Below are 21248 nucleotides of genomic sequence, written 5' to 3'. Positions count from 1 at the left end.
TTTTTTTTTTCCTTGCACCAGCCCTGGACTTGAACTCAGGGGGTCACACTTTTGCTTGTCTTTTTCATTCAACACTGTCATTTTACCATTTAAGTCACACCGCCTTCTGGCTTTTTGGTGGCTGATTGAAGTCTCATGGACTTTTCTGCCCAGGCTGGCTTTGAACCACAGTCCTCAGATCTCATCCTCTTGAATGCTAGGCTTACAGGGATGAACATTTAGCACTTGGCCGGGAGAGTCCTTTTTAATAAATTCTTTTATGGACAGAATCTGTTATCTAATCTGCCCCATACAATATGTGTGGCCTTTCTTTACAAGGTTGATGCTTATAAGATGTCTTACACTATAGCCCACGGAGGCTTTGCATATCAGTGACGAATTGGCAATAATCCATTTTAAAAACACTGTTCTTTTATGATCAACGGCACTGTTTGTGAGATGGTCAGCACATCTAGTGGTTAACTTATGGCTGAGGAAAGAATAAAGTTAGCTGGCCTGTGGGTGATTGGCTTCTCTATCTTGGCCTTATCAGCACTTGCTCAAACCAATTGAGGTAACTAACTTGGACTCCTCCCCCAGAGGTAATTATATTACAGTCTTGTTTATCTATAAATGAAATAAGAAGGCAGCTTACCTAGCCAGAATGTTTTCAGTAGTTTTATATGGTAATAAATAATGTACATAGCAATGACCTTAAAGTATCACATAGTCCTTGAAAAAGATCAGATTTTGATTGTGCACACTTTTTGTCTTCTGTCAACTGTGGTTTTTTTTTTTGCAAAGTATATAACAAGAATTTTTAAATTTATAATCAAGTTCTGTTGGGCCACATAATTAAATAAATAGAAGCTATGCCCTGGCCTTTGCATTGCAGCCCCCCTTGCACAAGTCGTCTGGACAGCAAATCGAGTGGTGAGGTGCATGTCAACTGTGTTTTTAAATCTGAATTGGTTCTTGAATCTAGATTTTTAATTAAAGTTCCCTCTAACAAGTACAAATGTATGGGAATTTACTCTATGTGCATGAGAGACAGGTAATACACAGAGAAGTGTGCTAACCTAGAATTATCCTGGCATTGGTGAGTACACCACTAAGAGTGAGCAAACTGACTGTGGGTGCAAAGCCTGTGCTGTGGGTCCTTACCTTACTCAGAATGCGGATGAGGTCACCACGCTGGAAGGACAGTTCGTCTGGCTGGTCACCATGGCAATCCCATAGGCCCTGGTAATAACTGGCATAGTCCACTGATCAAAGAGAAGAGAAATCAAAGTTAAAAGGGCCCTTTTCCAAGGGCCATGTTTTTGCTGCAAATGGAAACCAGGGCTCTGATATGGCCCCTGAAAACCTAAGGTTCAAGGGGTTTCCAGATGAATTAAACTCACTGTGGGCAAAGGACTATGGGAAAAGGAGATCATTAACTAACATGAAATATTTACACCCCTAGAAGGAGGCTGTTCAACAATACGATGATGTATTGTCTTGTAAGTAAAAGAAAAGCAACCAGGTATCTTTTTTTAATTTTATTTATTTATTTTTGCCAGTCCTGGGCTTGAACTCAGGGCCTGAGCACCGTCCCTGGCTTCTTTTGCTCAAGCTAGCACTCTGCCACTTGAGCCACAGCGTCACTTCTGGCCGTTTTCTGTATATGTGGTGCTGGGGAATTGAACCCAGGGCTTCATGTATATGAGGCAAGCACTCTTGCCACTAGGCCATATTCCCTGCCCCCAGGTAGCTTTTTAGTTGATTTGTAAATAAATACCACAAAGAAGTCTCCTACCAGACCTTTTGTGTGTGTGTGGGGGGGGGGCATGGGGCTTCAACTCAATCTGGGAGCTGTCCCTGAGCTCTTTTGCTCAAGGCTCTACCACGTTGAGCCACAGCTCCACTTCCGGTTTTCTGATTGTTAATTGGAGTTAAAGTGTCTCACAGACATTCCTCCCTGGGCTGGCTTTGACCATGATCCTCAGACCTCAGCCTCCTGAGTAGTTAGGATTACAGGCATGAGCCACAGGTGTCTGGCTCCAGCAGACTTTTTTGATCCAGTGTATCTAAACACCAATGCTAGCTGAGCATTGGTGTTTCATGAGATCTGAGGATCATGGTTCAAAGCCAATCTAGGCAGGAAAGTCCATGAAATTCTTTTGTTGTTGTTATTGGTCATAGGGTTTGAACTCAGGGCTGGGGCTCTGTCTCTAAGCTCTTTTGTGCTCAAGGGTAGCACTCTACCACTTTGAGCCTCATTGCCACTTCTGGTTTTCTGATGGTTAACTGGAGATAAAGAGTCTCTTGGACATTCCTGCTCAGGCTTTAAACCATGATCAGATCTCAGCCTCCTGAGTAGCTAAGATTACAGGCATGAGCCACCAGTGCCTGGCCATGAAATTCTTATCTTCAATTAACCACCTAAAACCCAGAACTGGAGTTAAGGCTCAAGTAATAGTGTGCTAGCCTTCCCCTTAACAGTACTCAGATACTGAGTTCAAGCCCTGATATGTGCACAACTAAAATAAAAGAAATAAAACATCTACGGCTTTTTTCTGGATGATGATTTGGAGGAACAGATACCCCTGCTGATTTACTGGAGTGGCTGAGTCAGCCAGCAAGCTTTTGCCTCACAGCTCACATTTTGGCCTCCTTGGTCACATGGGAACTTCATCCCCACACCTCCCACCAGGTACTCGGATGAGGTAATCACCGATAAATACTGAAACAAATAGCTCGTCTTTAAGTGGAACTGTGGGGGTGTCTCATCCATTATGACTAAATTCTGGGTGGGCTGGCCCTTTTCCAGCATGGCATTTGTAGATGCTGGACATGTATGTACGCCAAGATTTATCTGCAGGTCCCCCAGGGGGGATGGAAACCAAAGCGATCTGCATTAAAAATGAAAGCCACGGACGGACGACACACCCAGCTTGCGAAGCACAGGAGAGATTTACGGGGCTTCTCAGCAAGACGAGATGGCAAGGATGCCACAGGACAGCCATCGATTCTTAACAATGAAGAATTTCTATTGATCCTCTTCTACCCGGAAAGGTTAAACACTCGAGTACAGAGTGGGAGCGGATCTAGGGATATGAATGGCAGGACAGCTTAATGCCCACTAGACCAAAGATGCTCCCAGCTCGTCAGGACACTGCCTGACAGCTGCAAGCCACCCACCTACCAAAGGTAAAATGTAATTGGTGGGAGTCAGGGGTCCTAATTCTAGTTCAGTTTTATGTGATTAAAAATTTGTTATTATTAAGATGTTGTACAAAGAGGTTACAATCCATAAGTCAGGTAATGAATGAGTACAGTGCTTTTCAGATGATGTCACCCTTTCCTTGATTTTTTTCCCCCTCTCTGTGATTTTTTTTTTTAACTTGTGGGGCAGAAATAGGAGGATTATAGATGTAGGCCAGCCTGAGCAAAAGCTTGAGACCCTAAAAACAAAAGGATTGGGGGTGGGACACTAGTTCAAGGCCAGCCTCGGCTACAGAGTGAGCCTGTCGTAAAAACAACACCCCCCCCCGAAAAAAAGCAGAAATAAAATGTGATGGGGGGCATGAAGAGGAATTCTATTCTACCAACTCTTAACCCTTCTCTTCATTTGTTTGGACCTACATAGGCAGTGATGACACTATTTGCTTTTTTTCTATTTCTTCCTAATTTATGAGCAATTGAAATAATAAAGGCAGAGGGAAGTCCTATATGTCTTTGGAAAAGAATCTGAGTAGGACTCTTACAATGTACAAAAACAGGGAGAATAGAGCTATTTGTTTTAGACTCAGATATTTCAAATAGAAGTGAAGATGTCAAGTATATAGAAATTCCAGCATGTTTTCTTTCTTTCACTTGTTTCTTTTTTTGCCAGGCCTGGCCACTGTCCCTAAGCCTCTCTGTGCTCAAGACTAGCACTCTACCACTTGAACCCCAGCTCTACTTCTGGCATTTTCTAAGTAGTTTATTGGAAATAAGAGTTTCATGGACTTTCCTGTCTGGGATGGCTTTGGAGCATGATCTTCAGATCTTAGTCTCCTGATTTAGCTAGGATTAGAGGTGTGGGCCACCAGTGCCCAGCAGGCATGTTTTCTTTACATAAAAAATTATTTATAAATGCCAATAGAGGGCAGCACAAAAAACAACTACCATGGAAACATTCTATGACAGAGTTAGGAATACATGAGGAAGAAAAATATATTGAGAGAAAAATGTTAACTATTGAAAAGACAAAACCTACTGGGGAAGGTATCAGTGCAAGAAATAACCAAGAAATCTCAATCTCTGAAAAGTGCAAGTTTACCCACAAGATATATTATGCATTTCTAGTTGTGATGAAGTTGATGAATCACCCTGAGATTTTGGACTAAATTTAGGAATGAGAAGTATATTGACATCAATATTCATCATGGACTGATATACAGTAGAGAAAATCAGTTTTACAAAAGCAGACTTCCCAAAAGCTGCATATGGTATTTCTAGGTGGTAAGAAGACTGCCAAAGTCATCTTAACTTTTGCTGGCCTTGCAGACACTTACTTTGAGGTTCTCTCCTCCGCCATGTGTCTGGATGTGAGATAACTCCTTAGCCTAGCCTGAGTTACAGTATTCATAAAACAGAACAATTATAAGACAGTTCTGAAAAATAGGCAGCATGAAGGATTAAAGGCTGGGGGATTATGAAACTTATTATCTAGATAGAGGTATTCTGGAATTAAGAGAATCCATAGGGAGTTATTCTGTAGCTGGTTCTGGCTGGACTTCATATTGCAGATTTCCTGTTTAACATGCGTGTGATTTGCACTCACATATATGCATCTGTGTGACATCACTAATTTCTTCCTCAGCATCCGGTAGACACATGGACAGCATCCACTCAAGGCCAGGGCTCTGCTACCCCCTGGGGCTTCCTCAGTGGCCACACAAGGTTCCCTTTCTCAAGACTACCATGAACACATATACACACAAGGATTTCTTTACTTAGGATTGTCATATATCTGTGAGGAAATGGAAGATGCTATGTGTTTAGCACAGTCTAATGGGTCAGGAGACCTCTCTGAAGCTTTAGTTGTTGGGTTCCAAGTAAGTCCACTCTCTACAGGAGGCTGAGATCCAGAAGATCACTGTGCAAAGCCAACTTAGGTAGAAAAAAACTCTGCAATTTTTCACTTGCCATTAACCAGCAAAAAGCTGGATTGGAGGCATGCCTCAAGGGATAGAGCACTAGCTGAGTAAGCCAAGCAAGGATGAGGCCCCGAGTACACAACTCCAGTACAAGAAAAACTTGACGTGGTGGGTAGATGTTACATAAAGACCTGGAAGGGCGAGGCTGGGGAGGACTTCATTCCTGCAGTGTGGGGCCAGGCGCTGTCTGAGTGTCCAGTCGTCTGGAGGTTTATTTCTGCTTTGCTCTACGCCTGCCAAACTCATCCCACCAACAGGCAAATGCACACAGACGTGGATTTCTATTTAGCGCAGTGAAAGGAATTGGGAACCTAAGAGCCTTTGTGGGCTGGCTTTCAGTTCCTTTAGGTTTTACACTAGTCTGGCAGGCAGCAGCCTCACATCAGAAATGCTGCAGTATTCTGATAGTTTAATTAATTCAAAACATCCTCATTCTCATTTCGAGGACATTATTCCATCTAATTATTTTTTTCCAGTCTGTCCGTTTGGAATGAAAAACAAAAGAATAAAGCTTAATGCCAGCATTTCTCAATGTCTCTAAAAAAAAAAAACCAAAACCAAAAACCACGTAACTCTGCACTAAATAAAGCCTTGGTAATTCAAAAGCAAAGCACTAATATATTCAGCATAAAAACAGACAGAGGACCTAGAGCAATAACGACACCACTAATAACTAAAACAGTTATAACAATTAACAACAATTACAATGATAGAGAAGCTAATGGGTATGATCACTGCATTTAAATTGCTAGCAGAGCTGAGGAGGACTTTTTCTGGAGGGGTGGGGGTAGCATTTTATTCTCTTTATCCCATGCAAAGGAAGCTAAGCGGCAAGCAAACAAAGTATCATAGGAAGAATACAGCACTTAGAACAGGTTGAAAAATAGGTTTTGATTTTCTCTTTTCTAGGTTTTTATTGTAAAGTATTTGTCATTCTTTTTTTTTTTTTTTTGTCAGTCATGGGGCTTGAACTTGGGGCCTGGGGGCTGTCCCTGAGCTCTTTTTGCTCAAGGTTAGTATTCTATTACTTTGAGCCATAGTTCCACTTCCAGCTTTCTGGTGGTTAATTGGAGATAAAAGTTTCACAGACTTTCTTGCCTGGGCTGGTTTCAAACTGTGATCCTCAGATCTCAGCCTCCTGAGTTGTTAAGATTACGGGCGTGAACCAATAGCACTTGGCTCTCATTCAAATTCTTTGTCACCAGCAATAGCCCTGTCTCTTGTAACTGAGCCCAAACTTGAGCAGCTGTTGACAGCCAATGAAAATTAACCTGTGAACTGTGGAAAGTATTAAGGTAAAAAGTACTAAGCTATCTGTTTCTCTGCTCCTCCGGGATAGCAGAACCTGACTGTATTCCTTCTGGGGTTCACCTTTTGTCTGGGAAACCTTGGGTACCTCCAGAATTTAAGCTGTAATTAGGGAAAAATGGTAAAACAGCCTCTTGTTTACATTTCTTATGGTACTGAGGTTTGAACTCAGGGCTTCATGTTTGCTTCATAGGCATTCTACTGCTGAGCCACGCCTCCATTCCTTTTTTGCACTGTTTGTCTGGATGCATATCTGGGCTTCAGTCCACCTATTTTAGGCTTTCCTTCATAGATAGGATAACAGGTGCATGCCACACCACCACGCTCCGTTGAGTAGTGGTCTAGGAAACTTTGCTGCAAGGAACTGCAGTCTCCCTTAACCTCAGTCTCCCAAGTACTAGGATTACAGATGTGAGCGCTGGCACCCAGCTATCTTTGCTTAATGAGTTAAAGGGCTGCATCAGTGAGGCATTGGGCACATCCATTTAAATGATGGAAAAGAAAGAAAACTGAGAGGATGAAACCTACCAGAGTATGGACAATGCAGTCGTCCCTGGAAAGTTCCCTGAAACGTCCCTCATGTGGGCCACTGCATTCACTTCATTAAAGCAGAATGCCTGGTACTTTATTAACTGTTTCAGAAGGAAAGTGTGAAAAAAACCCTCCCAAGTTTTACTGACTATGACACTAGAGTAGGATGAACATCTCCTCCACTTCCTCCTCCTCTTCTTCCTCCTCTTCCTCTCCCTCTCTTTTTCCTCCTTCTCCTCTTCCTCTTTCTTCTTTTCTTCTTCCTCCTCTTTCTCCTTTTTTTTTTTTTGACAAAGGCCCTGGTCTGGAACTCACTGTATAGCTTAGGCTGGTCTCAAACTTGCCCTCTTCCCGACTTGGGGATTACAGGAATGTGCCACTGTACCTAGTATTCCATTTTCTTATCTTCATAGCTGTTTAACATTGAGTCCTGAAATTACTATCATCTTGAGGATTATGAAGATGATGTAGAAGTGGGGAACATTCATAGATTCTGATTTTCACTTCCTATACTCCTTTTGCTGGGTCCAAATTTTAGCTGGTGGATGACCAAGTCATGGTTGGTCTTAAGAAATAGGTTTCAAAAGGTAAGAGCTACAAGTGTATGCCTGACCTCTGGCTTCTTCCATATAACAGTTCTTTTTTTTTTTGCCAGTCCTGGGCCTTGGACTCAGGGCCTGAGCACTGTCCCTGGCTTGCTTCCCGCTCAAGGCTAGCACTCTGCCACTTGAGCCACAGCGCCGCTTCTGGCCGTTTTCTGTATATGTGGTGCTGGGGAATTGAACCTAGGGCCTCGTGTATCCGAGGCAGGCACTCTTGCCGCTAGGCTATATCCCCAGCCCCATATAACAGTTCTTTAGTAGTAGGCGCTAAAGTCGGCACTCAGAGGGCCTCTGAGTTGGTATGCTTATAAGCAATCGTGTGTGTGTGTGTGTGTGTGTGTGTGTGTGTGTGTATGTGTGTGTGTGTATTCTGGGGCTTGAACTCAGATCTTCGGTGCTGTCCCTGAGCTTTCCTGCTCAAGGCTAGTGCTCTACCACTTGAGCCACAGATCCACTTTGGGCTTTTTTGGTGGTTAATTGAGGGTTGGAGGTGTGGCTCAGTTGGTAGAGCGCTAGCCAGGGAGAAAGCAGCAGGTACCAAGTTCAAGTTCCAAGTCCTAGCCTCAGACCTAACAACAACAAAAAGAGTCTCATGGACTTTCCTGCCCAAGATGGCATTAAACCTTAATACTTAGATCTCAGCCTCTGAAGTAGGTAGGATTACAGGCATGAGCCACCAGCATCTTTTGGTTACCTGGGCAGTTAGCTTCTCATGATGAGAAAGGGAGATAAGCATTCATCACCCATGATGTTAGACTCACCTGAGGCTGATGGTTGGAATTTAGAGGAAATCTGAGGTGTTGAAGAGTCACTCATTAAAATAACCCTGTTACTAACAGTCAGGCTGTAAACAGAGCTCTTTATAGATTGAACAATCAATACTACAAGGCTGTGATAGATTTTCTAGGTAACAGAATAAAATAAAAGAAATTGCATCTTACAGGGTCATTAACACTCAATAAGGATAAACTGAATTCTTTGTCTCCCTCCCACCTTCCGATAAGACCTAGTTGGGCTTTCAAAATGTTAGAGATTCTGTCAAGGGAGAATCCCAGCATTGAAGGAAAAGGACCCTTGGAGAAAAGTACTTGGATTTTGAAAGGTGACTTGGTCAGCTGTCTTTAAGAGAAAATGAAGTAAAGTAAGGCCAGTTTACCTTAATATATATTAATATATATAATATTATATATTATATATATATATATCCTCTAAGACATAGAGTACCAAGAAGAATTAAAATGAAGCAAACATGTGTAACTTGACTCTGACCTAAGAATTCACAATGTCTCAAAACTCCCTACCTTTCATTTCATTCATTCATCCATTCATTCACTCACAGTACTAGGGCTTGAACTCTGAAGTCCTTGCCTTTTAAATGTATTCAATGAAGCTGCTTGCTTTCCCCAGACCTCTATATTTTCTTGTAAAACTGAGCGATGACATTTGGATGTTACATATTTGTTGCAGTTTCTGTAGCTCCATTGGAGAACAGGCATTATATAAATTCAATAAATAAATAAGTAAACACAAGGAATAAAAATTCTTGCCTCAGATTCTGCAGAGAGAGCGGAAAGTCCTTCGGTTTTTTAATCAGTAGGCCACTAATCATTATAATGGGTGGGAAGTATAAACCACAGAAACATATTTAGAGCTCACTCTCCTTTAACAATACCTATCTTGGAGGCAAAAAGCACGAGGAACAAAAAATAATCTCTACTTTTTAAAACCTGCTTGAGTTATACTTATTGGAACTGTTAAGAAATAAATCTCTTGCCAGATACTGGTGACTCACACCTGTAATCTTAGCCACTCAGAAAGCTGAGATCTGAAGATCAAGCTTCAAAGCCAGTCTAGGTCTGCAAATCCATGAGACTTTTAGTTCCAGTTAACCAGCAAAAAACAGGAAGTGAAGGTATGGCTGAAGGAGTAGAGTGCCAGCTTTGAGTGAAAAAGCCAGTAGCGTGAGGCCCTGAGTTTAAGCCTTAGGATTGGCATAAAAAATAAAATTAAGCCAGCCTGGGCAGTAAAGTCCCCACAGGACTCTTATCTCCAATTAACCACTCAAAAACCGGAAGCGGAGCTATGGCTCAAGTGGTAGAGAACTAGCCTTGAGCACAAAAAGGCTCAGGGGCAGTGCTCCATAACTGACAACACACACGCAGAGACACACAGACACACAGACACACACACAGACACACAGACACACAGACACACAGACACAGACACACACACACACACACACACACACACACACACACACACACACACACACCTCTTGCCTCCCAGATATAACCTTAGAGAGAAAGCACAGAGTCTCTTTAAGGAATCTTTGCCAGAAGACTGATGCTTCCTGAATGGAAGTTAATAGAATGTTGGCCGCAGGAAGCTTGCACTTATTGGAGCCAAGCTGCCCACATGCAGTGTTTCTTTTCCATGCTGGTGATGGAGATTGGTTGAGAAAAGACTTACAAGGGACAAGGGACTTATAAGGGTTGGTCAGAGCAGACTTCCTGTTGCAATTTTATATAGAAGATCCTAGGTTTCTGCTTGGATGAATGCCATGTGTTAACCTTTTTGAAGTGTGAAGTGTACTAACATCCCTGTACTACACTTAGCCTATTTGCTTTCTTTTCTTTATTTTGTGCTGGGACTGGACTTGAATTCAGGGCCATGTGCTCAAGGCAGGCTGACTACCACTTGAGCCGCAGCTCCACTTCCAGCTTCTTGCTGGTTAAGTGGAGATCTTAGAGTTGTCTGCCTTGTCTGGCTTTGAACTGTGATCCTCAGATCTCAGCTTCCTGAGTTGCTAGAATTACAGGTGTGAGCTACTGGCAGCCAACTTGTGTTGCTTTCTTTCTCTGATGCTGCCTGAAGTTTCTCTTCCTTGGGAGAATTTGGACTCTTGCAAATGTGGGTCCTTCATGAAATCTTTTAAGATTCACTGCCTGTAGAGAATGAAAAAGGAGAAGGGGCTTTGCTTGGATGGGTAAGGAAGAGAAGAAAAAGCAGAAGGAAAGAGGGAGGGGCGAATAGGAAAAGGCTAGGGCCGGGGAAATGGAACAGGAAGGAAATGAGGAAAAGAACTCTTAGGCTGCAGATGTTCATAGATCCTAAGAAAAATCGGCTTGTATCTACAATCGTTCTGATTCAGGCTCTGCGGATGGAATGAATACACTTGAGGCAGCTCAGGCAACTTGAATCATTCCTTCAATGACAATGAAGTAATAGGTTCCTCCCACACTTCAGGAGGTGCCCAGGGGGCATCTGACCTTAGGAGAGATGGGCTCTCTAAAAGCCTGAAGCATAGTTAACAGTCTGGGATGAATAAGATGTAATTTGGTATTCAACAACCCTGTTACATATTCATTTCCAAATGTGCCTGGAATCAAACCAGGCCATCAGAAGTCAGCACTGCCAAGGGATTCTGTGCTTCATCCCGCGTTCACTTTTCAGATCTGACACATTTCCATTCCCCCTCTCAACTTGCAATCTTCAGGCCGCTCAGAAAAGAGACATTCCCTTCATTCCAATCTCAATCCTCTGATCTCTTAGAGATGAGGCAATTCTATTTCCACCATCCTGATTTAGGAAATACTGATAGGAAAAAACAAATATCTAGTTTGGCTTCTCTCTCTAGGATAAACCTTAGCCATTCTGGGAACATTAATTAAAGGGATGGAGTGACTGCTTTTAAAGTTAAGGGATTTCCTTAGCTAGTGACTTCATTTGGGGCTTTTGGGGTTGTACACAGACTACTATTTATCAGCCAGTCTTGAACATTCTACTGTGTGGAATACACGCTCACCTTCTCTTTGGCGGGTGTCACGATCCTCCCCTCCATCATGCTCTTCATCTGAGGGAACAAGGGGGCACCATTAGCAACCCTGTGGGGCAGTCTAGGCCGAGGGAGTGTCTGCTCTGAGCTCATCTCTCCTTATCTCTTTCTTAGTTTTGTTTGGAGATAGAATCTTGCTACATAGCCCAACCTGGCCTCAAACTCACAATCCTCCTTCCTCAGCATCCCCAGTGTTAGGAATGAAGCATAAGGCATTATATCTGGCTAGAACATTCCCCTCACTGCCTCTTTCCTCTCCTCCCCTCCCTTCCATTTCTCTTTCCTCCCCTCCCCTCCCCTTCCCTTCTCCTTCCTTCCTTCCTTCCTTCCCTCCTTCCTTCCTTCCTTCCTTCCTTCCTTCCTTCCTTCCTTCCTTCCTTCCTTCCTTCCTTCCTTCCTTCCTCCCTCCCTCCCTCCCTCCCTCCCTCCTTCCCTCCCTCTCTCCCTCCCTCCCTCCCTCCCTCCCCCCTCCCCCTTCTTTTCTCTCTCTTTTTTCTGGATAAAAAAATATCTTTATGTAGTTATACAAGGGGGGTTTCAATTCAACATATCAGTTTATGAGTACAATGCATCTTGATCAATATAATCTCATAATTTCCTTTATGGTCACTTTGTGCTTGTGGATTTGGGCCTAGAATACTACGTGCATGGCTTTGTACCGATTGGGTACTGTATCTAGAGGTGGTAGGATACCCTCTTCTCACCTTCAAACTGGCCTTTCTGCCTCCCCCTCGCCCCCCTTTCCTGTGTGTGTTTGTATTTTTGTACTAGAGCTTGAACTTAGGGTATCATGCTTTCCCTTAGCCTTTTCTGCTCAAGACTAGTGATCTACCACTTGAATCACACCTCTCCTTCTGCCTTTTTTGCTGGTTAATTGGAGATAAGAGTCTTTTGGACTCATCTGTCTGGGCTGGCTTCAAACAATGATCTGCAGATCTCAGCTTCCTGAGTAGCTAGGATTACAGGGCTCGGTCACCAGTGCCTGGCTTATTTCCAGACACTCTGAGTGCTTACTGTAGGCGAGTTGCTACCGTAGGATGTTGGGAGAAGCCATGGACACAAGTGTGGCCTCTCACACACTGGATGGTTGAGAGATCTATCCACTAGTTTCCTTATCTTTTCTCTTAATGTCCATTTTTCCTTTCCTTCTGGAATTTTCTCCCTTATTTGCTATCTAGCATCCTCTCTGAATTTAACCATTCCAGTTAGGATGTGTGTGTTTGTGTGTGTGTGTGTGTGTGTGTGTGTGTGTGTGTGTGTGTGATTGGAACTGGGTGTTTAACCCCTCTGTGATTAATTAGTCTTTAATGTAACCATCTTTGCTCAGCTGTAACAAAGGCTGGTCATGTTCATCATTTTATGTTCCTAGTACTTGGGGCTTGGAGTTATCTTTTTACTGTTTTCATTCAGCCTGCCTTGTTCATTAGAGTATAAGCTCCTGAGGGCAGTTGGAATGGTCTTTTAATTAATTGCTGTAGATTCACAATGGGTTCTAAGTCAATGCTAGTGTCTAACTCCAGTCAAGTGTTTATATGGCTCAAGTCACAACATGATTGGCTTAAGTTTCTTACCCTCATTAACCTGTTTCATCTCAGGCTTCATCCAACTTGATAACATAAGAATTGAGCCTTTATGAAGAAAGCATGTGTACCAAAATTACATTTAGTAATTTTATATGGGGCAAAACGAGTAAAAATACATTGCTGTTCTTTTTACCCTTCTCCCCACCTCCCCCACAGTCAACGGGGCATTCTAAGCAATGTTTTGAGGGCTAGATAATTTAATTTCTCCTGGCTGCATTTCTTTTTTTTTCTCTTTCTCTTTCTTTCTAGGTAAGACACGCCAGTGCCATAAGACCTAGAATAGAGATGGAATTGTGAGGGGATGACCTAGCAACATTGTCTGTTTTATCTGTTTTTAATTTTTTTTTTCATAAAGGTAAGTTTCATAGTTCTGGTATGTCAGATTGGGAAACATAAATTCCAAGATCAAAGGTGAGAAGAAACAGAATAAAAATGTCAGAGCACTACAGAACATTAAAAAAAATGACACTGTTCCTTTCAAATATTATATATATATATACATATATATATATAGAGAGAGAGACTATTTCTCCAGTATATATACTTCTCCAGAGTAGTAACTCACCCTTTACCAAGAATATATATATAGCACACACACACACACACACACACACACACACACACACACACACACACACACAAAATCTGGTGGCTCATACCCGCCTATAATCCTAGCTACTCAGGAGCCTGAGATCTAAGGATCGAAGTTTGAAGGCAGCCCAGGTAGCAAAGTCTATGAGACTCTTACCTCCAATTAACCAGCAAAAATCCAGGCATGGAGGTATGGCTCAAGTGGTAGAGGGCCAGCCTTGAGTGAAAGGGGCAGTTGTGTGGCCAAGGCCCTGAGTTTGGTCCCAGTCCCAGCATACATATAAATATACATTGTCCTGCAGATGCTCTGGGGAAAGGAGCCCTTTGGTTCTCATCTCCATTCAGTAACAGAGTTCCTCCTCCTTTCCACCTGTAGTGCTCCCGACCCCACCGAGAGGGACAGAGCTCTGAGATAATAGAGGAGCGCAATCAAACATAGGAAACGGACCATGCTAAAATCAATCACCTTAAACATCATTCTTTGCACATTGTCTTCTCATTACTGTCCACTTCCACTTCCTTCCTTCCTCTGCTAGGATGCTTTTCTTTTCTTTTCTTTTTTTTTGAGGCAAGGGCTAATTTTTATAAGGATTGAAAACTCGAGAGTAAGAGTTGGTACATCTTCATTTTACAGATCCTCAATAATTTGGACAGAGAGCAGCTCTTTTGCTGATATCAACCAACTTAATCACAAAGCCCAATAATTTGCTGTGCTTAGGCACTTTTGCAGAGAGGCCTTATTCCACCTCTGCTGTCTTGTGCGCAGCTGTCTCTTCCTCCCAATTCTAATCAATGTAAATTGGGTCAGATCTCCGCTGTGAATTACAAATTGGATCTGAAGTTGGAGGGTCACAGCGCCTGTGACTCCACCTCCTTCCCACCACCATTAGATGGGCGGCTACATTGAAGATCTTTTCTAAATAAATCAGACTTTATTGTAAAACTCGGCCACTGACGAGACAGAACCTCATTAGCATTGATTTTAAAATAAATTATTGAAAGTGGCTTGCCTGCTCTTTGCATTTGTAAAGAAAAAAAAAAGAAGGGGAATGTAAATGTATTTGCAATGATAAAAATGAAAACTAAACCTTGATTCTGTTATCCTTTTAGGCGATAGCATTCAATCTAGTCATGGTACCAAAATGGAAAAAAATAATAATAGAAATCTGTTCTAGGCAGTTCAGTTCCAGAGCAGACATTGGGATTTTCATGCTGTCTTTAGAGTCACCTAGGAAGGAAGAGAAATGCTGGCCATGGAACCTCTATGTCATTTGCCACCATTGCTGGGCTCCATCATGATATGTCCTTCTGTGTCCCCCATCTGTCCTCCTGCAGTGGCCGAACGGAGGTTCATATCAAGAAGCCTTGCTATATCTAATGGGCGTTGCTCTGCGGCCTTTGGCAGACTGAGGATGGGGCGTGTTGTGTAGTGAAGGGAAGAGCGTTCCACAGCTGGTCATCGCCACCTTCCAGGCTTCAGAAAGCATGAATACAAATAGAGCCTGTGATGTATCTCAGAACAGATAAACTATGAAACCAAGCTGTGCCAAGGGCTCATGCTTGTCATCCTAGTGACTCAGGAGGCTGAGATATAAGGATCACAGTTGAAAGCCAGACCTGGGCTGGAAAGTCTGTAAGTGTGTGAGATTCTTATCTCCAATGTTAACTACCAAAAAATTAACTGGAAGGGCAGATGTGGCTCAAGTAGTAGAGTGCCAGCCTCGAGCAAAGAAGCTAAGGAGCAGTTCAGTCTTCGAGTTCAAGCCCAAGCATTGGCATGAACACACCCCCACAACCCTCCAACAAAGGTGAAATCAAACATGTCTGTCAGCTCCAAGGTAAAGGGAATGGATTCTGTGGCAGCAGAAAAAGGGAATGATAGATTTCTTCCTTTCCTTTCCTTTTCTCCTTTCCTTCCTTCCTTTCTTCTTTCTGCCCCCCACCCCCTTTCTCCCTTCTCTCTTTCCTTTCCTTTTCTTCCCTTTCCCTTTCCTTTCCTTTCCTTCTCTTCTCTCTCTCCCTCTTTGGGTAATCTGTAATATGAGACTTTTATTCTAAAAGACTATTTTGAAAACTATTTTTTTAGGTTATAAAGCTCATTGAACTTCTTTATAAGGATATTATTAGGCATATTAGCATTACAGCTACTGAAATACATCTTCATTTCAGAGAGAATTAAAATTTATGCGCTAGCTCAACTTTAAACAGTAATAGATTATAATGGTCCTTGTTCCTAACAGGGCATATGGGACCCCCCAACCTTACATCGGCTCTAAATAAATTAACCTCTGAAGATTACTGCCCACTTATTACATTAAATGCTCTACTTGATCCCCAAATATCTCATCTCAATTGGGAAAACAGTTGAAGAAGATTCTGTTAACGGCAAGAACACGTGAGCGAACCATGGGGCATTGCAAATGAGCATTCGTATCCGGAGAGTCGATTTCAATCAACATTCTTGGCACAATGTCAGGGACACTAATGAGAGGATGAGAAGAGCAGGACACAGAACCCACACAGGAGGGACCGAGTGGGGCCAGCTTCGTAGGACACCTGGCTGCTTTGTGCAGTGTGCTGCTCTTATCCCTGCCCCTGGCTAAGCTGACCCCAGAAAGAATGACAGCCCTCCCCGCCTCCACTAGAAAGAGGGACAATCCCTTCCCTTCAACAAAACAAAGTGACAAAAGCTTCAAACCACAGCGACTGCCAACTGCATCCATGTGCAAGCAGATGTGCAGGTGCTCTGGCGACAGATGCGACCGACATACAGCTAGACTCGACGTGTAAAGGGAGTGTGCAGAAAAGTAGAGGGAAAACCACTCCATGGCAAGCAGAGCTAAGCTCTAAATCCACGCATGCTACAGAGCCTCCTCCAACACTGGAACTACAAGCAAGAGGCAAACAGCACCTATCATTCCCTGTTGTGTGTTAGGTAATTTCAACTGTTACCTTGAAATACTTGCCATCCATCTCCATGATAAGGTCTTGATGGATAAAACAGGAAACTCAATTTGGGCTAACAGCAACCCTTGGAATGCATAGAATTTAATTTCACAAATAATAACTGAGCACCTACTAATTGGGAGGAAGGCCATGAATACAAATCATTGGGAGAAGGGTGAAAACAAAGGCTCATTTCGGGTGAGTGTCTGGGAGGGTGTCACTGAGGAGGGCCCATCTGAGCAGAATGCGTGGGATTTCATAGGCTGATTTCCTGGCCCAGTCTAGGTGGAGAAACAGCATGGTTTAGCTGGCTGAACCAGCAGCCATGAGGTTGGGGCTCAGGCTACAGGGGAGGGAGAGAGAAGGGCCAGGAATTTTGAAGGAAGGAGGCTGCCAACAGCTCTCTCTCTCTCTCTCTCTCTCTCTCTGTATGCTTTTTCTTTCTTTTTGTGGTGTTGGTACTGAGGATTTTGAACTCAGGGCCTTGTACTTTCACTTGGGCTTTTGTAAAAAATGTTATCATCGAGGTGATGTACAGCGGGTTAAAGTTACATTAAGTCAGGCAAAGAATGCATTTCTTTTGGGGCAATGTCACCTCTTCCTTCACTTTCTCCCAGTCTCTCCCCCGACCCATGAGTTGTATAGTTCATTTTCATCATAGTGTCTAGTGAGTATCACTGCTTTGCTTTTTGTGTGTGTGTGTGTGTGTGTGTGTGTGTGTGTGTGTGTGTGTGTGTGTTGGTCCTGGGGCTTGAATTCAGGGCCTGGGCACTGTCCCTGAGCTTCTTTGTGTTCAAGGCTAGTGCTCTACCACTTCCAGCTTTTTTGAGTAGTTTATTGGAGAAAAGAGTCTCATGGGTATTTTTTGGCCTGGGCTGGCTTTGAACCTTAATCCCCAGATCTCAGCCTCCTGAGTAGCTAGGATTACAGGCGTGAGCCACTGGCACCCAGCTTCACTTGGGATATATTGTTCAAGGCTGGTGCTCTACCACTTGAGCCACACCTCCACTTTGTGCTTTATGCTGCTTGATTTAAGATAAAAGTCTCATGGATTTGTTTTCCTGGCTTGGAACCACAATCCTCATATTTGAATATCCTCATATCCTGAATAACTAGGATTATAAGCATGAGCTACCAGCACCTAGCCCTGGACAATTTTGTCTCTTCATAAGCTTTATGGTTTGGGTTTTTTGGTCTGCCTATCTTTGTCTCTGTCTCTATCTGTCTCTTCTTGCTTTACATCTCTTACTTTCCCCATTCTCTTTTCCTGTATGTCTGGACAACAGTATAGGAGGAAAATAATTCCACAGAATGTTTTTTCCACTTGACTCTAATTAAAAAAAAAATCCCACACCAGTTATATGCTTTATGACAAAGCAGTCTGGTTTCTAGGTCTGTAATAAGCCCCTGGGGCAGGATGGGTAGCTTCAGAATGTGCACAGAAATTCCCAGGGAAGCCTCTCCATCTCTTTCTGTTTGCTCATCTGAAGTCTCTCTAGAGAACACAGCTGGCTTCTGCTGTCATTGTAGCCACACAGGCTCCATTTACAACTCTCACATGCCTTTCCGAATCCCAGCCTGGAGGCCTCAAATAGGAACCTGATAAAAGTTATCCTTTTATGGATTCATGACTCATGGAACTAGGCCTGTGCTGGCCTGCAAAATAACTTCAGGGGAGATGAGAAAGAGTGCAGAAAAATCTCCTATTTCCTACCTATGGCTTTAGCACTTCCTTGTAGCATTTCCCTGCAGTTTAATCTATTGAAAATGAGATCCTAGAACTCAAGGGCCCTTATTATATGCTCAGCACAGATATTCAGAAATCTCAACTCATATCAAACCTTGCAACTGTAATATTCTTGGACTAACATTATTGTGGTTTGGTTGAAAATCTTTGGATACTCTGGTTTCCCCTCTTTGGGATGAGCGTTCTACCCATGAAGCAAATGCAAATTATCCTGTGATTAATATGATGTAGTGCATTTAACTTCATGACTCATTCATTATTTTGATTAGACAAAGAAAGCCTTTTTTATGGACTTGGTATGAGTTCTATATTGTTTCCTCTCAACTGGGGATCATATCTACATTGCACTCTGGAAGGGAGATCTCATTAACATGGCTTTCCCCCATAGATAATGAGGGCTTGTGAAGGCCCCCCTCTCAAAGAAGAGGGTTAGCCGAACTGCCAATGTTAAATGTCTTTCATAAAGCACACTTACCCGTTATAATGAAACAAATGCTAGAGGCCCAGTCCATTTGCCTATTGATGGTTATGCAATGTTAGCACACTCCAACGTTGCTGTCCTCCATCTCTCCACCCCACACCTGGCCTCGCAGTAAAATATGGGCCTGAGCAGAAGGTGTGCTCCACAGCCCATCTGCTCAGGACTTTCAATTTCCCCTGCTTTACACACAGAGCTACAAATAGCCCAACTGGACTGTTTGGGGTCTGGCTGGTGAGGGTGGGGACCTAGAGAGAGAGAGAGGAGTGTAACATCCAGGTTAAATACCACTATGTTAGTGACTAGCCAGTATTTACTGAGGGCTCTGTGCTACTTATTCTGTGTCAGACTCCTCCCTATTTCCCTCTATTTTTTTTTTTTTTTTGCCAGACCTGGGGCTTGAACTCAGGGCCTGAGCACTGTCCCTGGCTTCTTTTTGCTCAAGGCTAGCACTCTGCCACTTGAGCCACAGCGCCACTTCTGGCCATTTTCTGTATATGTGGTGCTGGGGAATCGAACCCAGGGCCTCATGTATAGGAGGCAAGCACTCTTGCCACTAGGCCATATTCCCAGCCCCCCTATGTCCCTCTAATAGCTATTATTATGGACTCCTTTTTACATGTGGGACAATTAGCTAGAGAGGACCAGAACTTGTTCAAGGCCCTGCAGCTAGCAGGTGGCAGAGCAGATCCATCCTGACTTTGGACCTCTAACATCTTGCTATTTTGCACATGCTTTGCTCAGGGGGTAGTCTCATGAGATGAGGATGAGGAGGAGACAATGGCGGACCCCTCATACACCTTCGCAACACCTCCCCCACTGGTGGGGTGGGATAGCAACAAGAGTATGCCTGTCATCCTCCTCAGGAAGCTGAGATCTGAGGATCAAGGTTCAAAGCCAGCCTGGGCAGGAAAGACGTGAGACTCTTATCTCTAACCACCAAAAAGCTGGAAGTGAAGCTGTGGCTCAAGGGGTAGAACACTAGCCTTGACAACAAAAGCTAAGGGGCATTGCCTAGGCCCTGAGTTTAAGTCCTATGTCTGATTAACAACCACAACTCCAAAGAAGCAACAAGTGTGAACAGGAAGTTTGGGTGATGGGGACCTCATCATTAATTGCCATATATCCTTTCAATACTGTCTCTAAGAACTGTGATAGAGGCTTTTTGGAAAGAAGCTGTTTGTTAAGTACATTGTTGGACTTTGAAATACAGACAAGGCAGCTATAGGGATAGTAGCTGTGGATACGGAGTTAGTGGCTTCTTTGAGAAGGCAGATTTGTTCCTATGCTCTTGGGTCCACTCCAAAATTCAAGTGCTGGGAACTGCACAGGAATACTTAGCTATCCTAGCCAATGACGGAGGGAGGAATTTTGGAGATGATGAAACATGGTAATACATGGCAATAGCCAGGCACTGATAGCTCATGCCTGTAATCGTAGTTACTCAGGAGACTGAAACCTGAGTATCAAGGTTCAAAGCCAGTCCAGGCAGAAAAGCCTCCGTGAGACTTTTTCTGCAATAAACCACTCAAAAACTGGAAGTGGCTCAAAGTGGTAGAGCACTATAGCCTTGAGCAAGAGAGCTCAGGAACAGCCCCCAGACCCTGAGTTCAAACCCCACGACTAACAGAAAAAAGAAGCCAGTATTAATTCATTGTTCCGGCTGGGGTGGGGGTGGCGGTGGCCTTACACTCATTTTCTGAGGCCTCTTTCTCTTTGCTCTCCCTTTTTCTGGGTCTCTGAGCATAAGTCCCTCCACCCCCCAAGACTTCTTTGAGAATTACACATGACCCTTTCTCTGTACCCCAGAGGGCATAGGAGTTCAATGGGGGTGTTCCTAGAGTATTCTTCCACAGTTGTAACCCCAAGGGGTGGATCACCAGGATATTTCTCTAAGTCAGGACAGGAATGAGCAAAACGTGAACTTACTAAGAAGATTCTGGCCAAGTTGGGGAGTGTATCTCCTTTTAGGGAGGGTTGTGAATTAGATCCATTTCTGCACCCTGCTGTTGCAATGGAGCAGGCGGTGGAAGGGGAGATTCTCAGAGGAGCTGTGTTTTAATGTAGCAATTTGATTCAATTTTCCACTCTATAAAATTACCCATCACTGCTCGTTGCTTTCTAACAGACACCTTCACTCTTAATTTAACAATCCTATCGAATTCTGCCAGGGAAATTGGAAAAATTTATCACCTGTGAAATTTTATTTTCCTTTGGTTGTATCTGTTTTTGTAAAACTTCATTAACGACGATGACTTGCTGAGGAAATTATCATTTTTTTTTTTAACTTCAGACACAAGAAATGGCTCGACCTCAACCAAGATATCGTTTGCATAATAAAACACAACAACAACAAAAAAAGGGCTGGGTAAGTGGAGACTGGTGAGGCTGGAAGAACCAGAAGGAGAAATAGGCTTTCTTTGGTGGGGGGGTGTGTGGTCAGAACCCTCGCTCCTCAGCTC

General features: G+C 43.3%; 1 protein-coding gene and 1 long non-coding RNA gene across 3 annotated transcripts in view; one reads left to right on the top strand and one right to left on the bottom strand.

The window, feature by feature from the left end:
* The window catches only part of Skap1 (src kinase associated phosphoprotein 1), a 266764-nt gene that overhangs the window by 24053 nt on the left and 221463 nt on the right, over positions 1-21248 (bottom strand). For both annotated transcript variants that reach the window (XM_048365024.1, XM_048365025.1), the window contains 2 exons: positions 11412-11459; positions 1144-1244 (listed from right to left, as the gene is read on the bottom strand). In XM_048365024.1, coding sequence (XP_048220981.1) covers positions 1144-1244; positions 11412-11459 — 149 coding nt within the window. The remainder of the gene's footprint in view (positions 1-1143; positions 1245-11411; positions 11460-21248) is intronic.
* Positions 784-19564, top strand: LOC125365146. Its single transcript, XR_007213653.1, has 3 exons — positions 784-923; positions 3611-3613; positions 19552-19564. It is a non-coding gene; the product is annotated as an uncharacterized LOC125365146 (long non-coding RNA).

The sequence above is a fragment of the Perognathus longimembris genome, chromosome 17, assembly GCF_023159225.1.
Source record: "Perognathus longimembris pacificus isolate PPM17 chromosome 17, ASM2315922v1, whole genome shotgun sequence".
NCBI classification, from domain to species: domain Eukaryota; kingdom Metazoa; phylum Chordata; class Mammalia; order Rodentia; family Heteromyidae; genus Perognathus; species Perognathus longimembris.
Note: the sequence above shows the minus strand (reverse complement) of the source record. Positions and strands in the feature narration are given on the sequence as shown.